Genomic DNA, 6,530 nt, shown 5'->3' with positions numbered 1-6,530 from the left:
CTGATTACCTGGATCAGATGTGTTAAGCCAATAAGGAGCATCAGTGGCAGGTTGGTTTAGAAAACAGAGCCTGTATTTGGAGGTCTAAACTAAAAGTGAAGTCTACTTTGTATGTATTATCTATATATTGTAAACTTAAAATGTTCCAATTTAGTCTGCAGAAGTATCCAGGTAGGCTACATAGTCTTTAGTATACTTGCCATACGTGCATAAAATAAACTTTAAGTATACCACTTTTTGCTTTTTGTAGATTTTTTTTTTCTTATTGTATTTTTTATTTTTGTACAGACAGCTAATACAAGAAATAGGGATAAATATTTACCATCTGTGAACATGTTTTTTGCCTTTTTCTGAGTTCCGCTTACTCTTTCTTGTAAAGCGGAACTGTTTAGCCAGGAACAAATGTTCAACAGAAGCCGGACCACATATGGACAGAACCAGAAGTTTCCGCTCATATTTTCCCGTCACCACTATCTTATATAGGAGTTAAAGTCATGCCATATCTCATTCTTTCTTTGGCTCTTTAGGGTGTCTAAACAGATGGACTTACAGAGAGCTTCTGCTCGTTCAGTAAGTACTTATTGTTTGTCTTTAAACGGCAGTTTCGCCACCTACTTACTTGACTAGCCAAAATAGTTGCTAGCTAGCATTGTTTGCTAAAAACAACAAGGAGCTGTGACTGCGTTTACTTGAGGAGTTTGCTAGCTAGCAGTTTTTCCCTTTGGCATCACAAGCAGAAAATGTATTATCCGAGTCATCCTGTTTGACATAAAAGTGTGTGTTTTTTTAAATCTGCGCAATCTTTGCCTAAAAATGGCCAATCATAAAATGACGTTAAGTGAAGTGAAGTTTTTTTTTTTCTTGACTTAACTCAGCAGGCAGGTCCTTCAGTAGACATGACCCAGAGCACAGAGGAGGACACTTTGGTGGACGGACCACTGATCTCTGCTGATGCACTTCACTCTGCCATCAGGAGAGAGTTTCAAACGTTGCCAACACATCTTCATGCTGGCTTGTTGTCTCTTCTGCATGTAAGAAACTCACACTTAGACGTTTTATATCTTCTATCTTTTTGAGAATTACATCATATAAAATCCTTATAAACAGTGATTTTACTATATGCACATTCGTAATATATTCAACACAAAATTCCTTCAACCTGGATAGGCCATTTGTGGCTATTTATAAAGGAAACCAGCTTTTAATATTTAATTATATACACAATCTTTAGCTAAATTTTATATTAAAAAAATACAAAATATGTTTTAATTTCTTTAGGTTTCTGCATAGACTTTAAGCTGCAAAATTATTTTCTTCTGCTTAGGCTTGGCAACCCTTTTGTTTCCTGTGTTGTCATAAGACTGTCACAAGACGTTTCGCTCTAAATTGCTCTATAATGACTCCTTCTCTCTTTTCCTAGATTGTCTACGTTGTGTTGTCAATATGCGTGGCTGTTTTGTGTGTGCTGAAGTTTGGACAAGAGGAGAAGTGTATGGACTTTCTGGGCAACGAACAAGGCAGCAGTATCATCGTGTACGCCAAGGTGTGTCTGTGGGTGCTGGTCCTGGTGTTCTCCCTCTGTGTGCACCGTCATCACGATAAAGTTCGTAGCAGAGGATACCTGCAATTTTACAGACAAACACGGCGGCTGAAACATCTGCCATTCGCAATACACTCTTCAGGTAGATCCATACACAGAATTAACTTAGTTACTTATCACATAAAAGTCCAACAGGTGGCAGTAAAGAGTGTTTTTTTTTCTTTTTTCTCTTAATAGGAAATGCTCTGTTGTTGATCGTTCTGTCAGCAAGACTTTCACAGACGATGCTCACCTACATCCTTCTCGGCATTCTGGGGCTGGAGTTTTTGTTGACTTTCCCATGTCTACTGCATTACGCAGGTAAAGGCACATCTCTTGTTATAGTAACATATTTAAGATGATCACTTAAGTGCACATACCTAGGAGCTTGTTTTATATAAAATATTATAATGCACTTTTATGGTATTATGGCACACAAACATTTTATCTCAAGAAAGTTTAGTTACACATAACAAATTATGATTTTTAACTTAATCTTATAACAATACACAAATGCACATCTGCTGATACTCAGTCTCGTCTGGAATTTAACATGTGGTCCATAAAGAAAAGTAAATTAATTTTTTTTCTTGTTGGTAATGAGGATGTCGCAAGATTCTGTTGTAAGAACGAAGAGTTAAATTAAGAACTGCCATAGTTTGGAAGCACAAACACTGAGATATGTTATTCAAATGTTTACAATACATTTGCAGATAAAAAATAAAGTATTAATTGAGGAAGACGGGTTAAAAGAGTGTGTCCTAATATGAACCCCCAGCAGTGTAAGCATGTTGCAGCATAACTAATAGCAATGCTCTGGGTCACTTAAAAACACAAAGGTTCTTGCCAATGGAAAGGCTTAGTGCAAGGTTAAGGGCTAATGAAGATATTTTTAGGGATCTCACCATCATAATTCAAAGGGGTGCTGGTTCACTGGAGTGGGGGGCCCATTCAACTATGTGATATTAAGGATTTGACGTGCCTATCTTCAATTTCCCCACTAACTCCTTGAGTATTGGCATTAGGAGACTGTGAGTAGGTGAATGCTTTAACTTATGTATGGATAATTTTCATTTATTTCATTGTTTGTTTCACATCAGACCACCCAGTGTTTTGTGTTTTTTGTGTTATGTTTTGTACAAATGAGGAAAAATGTGAGTAAAATGTGATTGATAAGAAGAAGAAAAAAACACACAAAGGGAAGAGACAGATGGGGTTGACCAGCAAACCAGAAATACAGTGTTCAGACAAAATATAAAAAATAATAAAATGTGTTATAAAACCATCAATCTTCTTTTTAGGATGTATGAAAGCATATTTTGAATAATGTTTTGTCGTTTTAGCAAACTCTCTTCTCTACTATCACTTATCTTGATCTGGTGAAGCTGATTTCCATTAGTGTTTCATCCAGAATAGGAGCTTTTTATGGATAAAGTTAAAAAGTTTAATGGCCGTGATAATTGCAGTCAGTGTTAAGATCACATAAACGGGGAACATTTTACATTTGTATTTTAGATTTTTAGACTTTTTTATGTTGCTATATTGTGTGTAATTAGAAAAAAGACTACTTATTATTTTTGATCAAATTTATGTAGCCTTTTGCAAGAATAATGCATGCACCATTAAATGTGCCAGGTGTTTGCACGTTTTTCATCCAAAAAAGGCCTTTTCGGCAGACTTTTCTAGCTTAATGATGGCGTATCATCATAGAAGTGTAGGTTATCCTGCTAATCACAAAATAGTAGTTTTAGGAGCACAAATTATAGGAGAACAAAATTTGATTTTTTTTTTTTTTTATGTTATAGTCTTGATCTTGTGAACAACTAAATTGTCACAGTGTAGAAACTGCTCTCTTCTTACAAAACACTGGAATCATATTAGAAATTTTAATGCAGTTGAAGGTTTTGAGCCCTGAAGGCCTCATGTTACAAAGATCCTGTCCAAGGATCCAGAAATGAACAATCAGCTCACAACTTTTCTTACTTTACGTTCTTTTAACCATTTGTCTCTCTGTCCAATGCTTCTATTAGCTGGAATATTAAATATTGAAACCAAACAAACCTTCAGATTTTGAAAGAACAGGTCCTTTTAGGAAATAAAGACCCAGGTCACGCAGGTGCTCGTCTGAAAAAGATAAAGATTCAATTGAATCACAAGAAGACACAATCCTTGTTCATCTTTCTTGCCACATGTTATACATTTATATTTGTTAAACAAGATTGTAAAGATTTTGATTTCCTAATTAACCAAATACATGCAGTTCTGAACATTAAAATAAGCCACCTTTATGAAAACACTCGATCTATATTTAAACTCCAGCTTAAAGGAAAAAGCTACAGCTTTTATACTTTTATCACAATTTGAAAATCAGCAGATCCCCATAGAAACTCTGCTCAATTTTTACATTTTTGTAATCATCAAGCCAACAAGTTGATGCTGTTTTGTTAACTGCAATTCCAGCTGTAGCTGTAGAGACACACCCTGGAGATTACATTACACCCACATGCACTCTTCCCCCACTCTCCATCCAAGTGCATTTGCATCACAATACCTGCCCTGCCCTTTTCAAACTCGACAGCATAACAATCGTCCATTCAGCTTCTGGTCCATCCTCCTGCTCCTGGCTGATCTGCTGGTGCTTTTCTCCTGACACAAACACAGAGCAGTCTTTGCCGGATGCCAATGTGTGGGTTCGAAAACATCTCGACCCCATCCAATATTTTCCTGTAAAACAAGATGCCAGGTATTAAATGTAACATGATAAAATTGTTTCATAAAGTTCAATGAAAAGTTTGAGTTATAGCCATTTTAAATCTGAAGCCCTTCCATGAGGAAAACTGCAGAAAGAGACTCCTGCAAAAGTCTTAAAAATTTTGCAGATTTCTTTATTCATTCTATCATTTTTCCCCTAATAGTTTCTTCACAGTTTGCATTCATTTGTGTAAAAGGTAATAAAAATGTAAAAATCTTCAATGATAAATTAAAGAAAGTCTCTGTAAATGTCAAAGTACATTTAAGAGGATGCTCCACCTCGACACATTTAGTGAACAGATTTGTTTATAGTTCAAACGGTTATGTTACTATTGTTAAATAATAATGACAATCATAAAATACTTTCATAGAGAAAAACAGAACACTGTACAGATGTAAGATTGACTGAGTGGCGTCTTATTATCCTGCATGGCTGCAAAATGTTTGACAAATTCCCTAACAAAGATTTGAATCAGGTTGATTTTCTCTGTTAAATTAAGGAAGACTTTCAACAACGGTTTATGCACTATTAGAAAACACCAAAGCTTTTACAGTGACTGTATTGAGTCTCTTTCTGTAATATCCTTTATGAGTCGAGATAGGGAGTCCATACAGACACACACATGAGAGAAATGGTCTGCAAGTTTAGGTGGTAAGAGCCCATTGCCTCAGCTGCTTCTGACAAAATTCAGAATAATTGTTGGCTTGGTTTCAGACCTTTTTCTAAAAGAGCTTTCGTCACTTAAATGATCTGGATGGGGCCTGAGTTGATCGTGCTTGTGGTGGAAGTCTGAAGGATACGAATGTATAATCTGGGCCTCAGCCAAAAACTATAAAGCAACACATGCAGTTTTCAAAGGGAATAATTAATGAGGAACATGTTTATTGTCACATATGATTTAAAACCCAATGCTGTTACTACAGCTTTACCATCTGTCCTGTTTGATTAATACTAAAGTTAAAGTTTTCTGTGCTGGCATCAACCTGATCAGTGTAATTTCAATTTCAGCCGCAGTTGTGATCCTATAGTGTTAATTATTTTGTTTATAGACTTGTTGTTATTGTAAATTGGAAAAAAAATATATATATTTTTATTCATGAAGAATTTAATCTGTGGAAAACGAACATTTTGTGTTTTATAATTATACTCTTGAAGGCAAATTGTAGCTGTGTTGATTAAATGTATTAATCGATCTAATCTCAATAGATCAATAATGAATCAAAACAAGTATAGATCGATCTAAAAAATAATGCTAAAGTCCGCTAACTTGATGCAAACGTATAATGAGATTTCCCATAGGACGGCTAATGCTAACGCTCGGTCGACCTGAACATACATTGCTGAATAAATGAACATCTTTATTTACTAAAAGGCATCAATTTCCTAACTCTTTTGATGACATATTTTTTTTAAGTAACCTTTTGTGGTCTTTAACACCGTTTTTTTTTTTTTTTTCTCATTCTTTCTTCTTCTTCTGGAATAAGGTGTAATTCTATAGCACAATCACCACCTAGTGGCCAAACGGAAATGCAATCCAAGAGAGGCAGAATAATTGTTGGAGCCTCTTTGAGAATCCATTCAAATCCATCCATAAATTATTAATGTAATTTTAACCTATTATGCCCATATGTGTAAATTGTGTAAACTCAAAATTGAATCGAAAAAAAAAGAAAAAAATCAGATTTGAACCAATCAGGCTCTGATGCATCAAACTGATTCTATAAATTATTGGCTACACCCAGCGCTATTCATTTAAATGAATTAATACTCCACATTGAGAAGAGACGTTTTCATGAAAACATGTCTGAACATTATATTTTTGTTGGCATCAAAAAATCAAGCAATGTATTTTGTGTTTTAAAGTATTAATGGATGTTTACTTTCAATATACCGTAACGTGTTAAAACTCTTCACAGTAATCTGATGTAGCTTGCTATCAATTCAATCAACTGTCCTACAAGTGCGTAAAGGGGAAAAGATGTTGGAACAGAGGATATAGAAATGGTAGAATCTGTATTCAGAGGAAATCCATTTAAAAGGGTTGTTTGTCAGCTGAAGGGCACAGATTGTAGGTAAAGATATCAGAAAGCCAGGGAGAGAAGATAAGAAACACAAAGATTAAACGTAGCCAAGGGGAAGCCTTCTGCCCCCTCCGCATGCATTGTCTCTGTGTTTACAGTGCCGGTGATCCGGTGTGTG

General features: G+C 35.4%; 1 protein-coding gene across 1 annotated transcript; it reads left to right on the top strand.

Moving 5' to 3' along the window:
• Positions 1-408: 408 nt before the first annotated feature.
• Positions 409-2,844, top strand: LOC112140360 (transmembrane protein 192-like). Its single transcript, XM_024263292.2, has 4 exons — positions 409-570; positions 876-1,031; positions 1,421-1,682; positions 1,778-2,844. The coding sequence occupies exons 1-4, from the start codon at positions 541-543 to the stop codon at positions 1,939-1,941; spliced, it is 612 nt and encodes a 203-aa protein (XP_024119060.1). The 5' UTR covers positions 409-540; the 3' UTR covers positions 1,942-2,844.
• Positions 2,845-6,530: the final 3,686 nt, after the last annotated feature.

The sequence above is a fragment of the Oryzias melastigma genome, unplaced genomic scaffold (genome assembly GCF_002922805.2).
Source record: "Oryzias melastigma strain HK-1 unplaced genomic scaffold, ASM292280v2 sc02028, whole genome shotgun sequence".
Lineage (NCBI taxonomy): Eukaryota > Metazoa > Chordata > Actinopteri > Beloniformes > Adrianichthyidae > Oryzias > Oryzias melastigma.
This window is presented reverse-complemented; position numbering and strand designations above follow the sequence as displayed.

What these genes read in the sequence shown, in the direction of transcription:
- LOC112140360 (XM_024263292.2), top strand. Translation starts at nt 541, where the DNA reads ATGGACTTACAGAGAGCTTCTGCTCGTTCA. An exon ending in AGAGAGCTTCTGCTCGTTCA is followed by an intron (nt 571 to 875) that starts GTAAGTACTTAT and finishes GACTTAACTCAG; the next exon opens with CAGGCAGGTCCTTCAGTAGA. An exon ending in GCTTGTTGTCTCTTCTGCAT is followed by an intron (nt 1,032 to 1,420) that starts GTAAGAAACTCA and finishes CTCTTTTCCTAG; the next exon opens with ATTGTCTACGTTGTGTTGTC.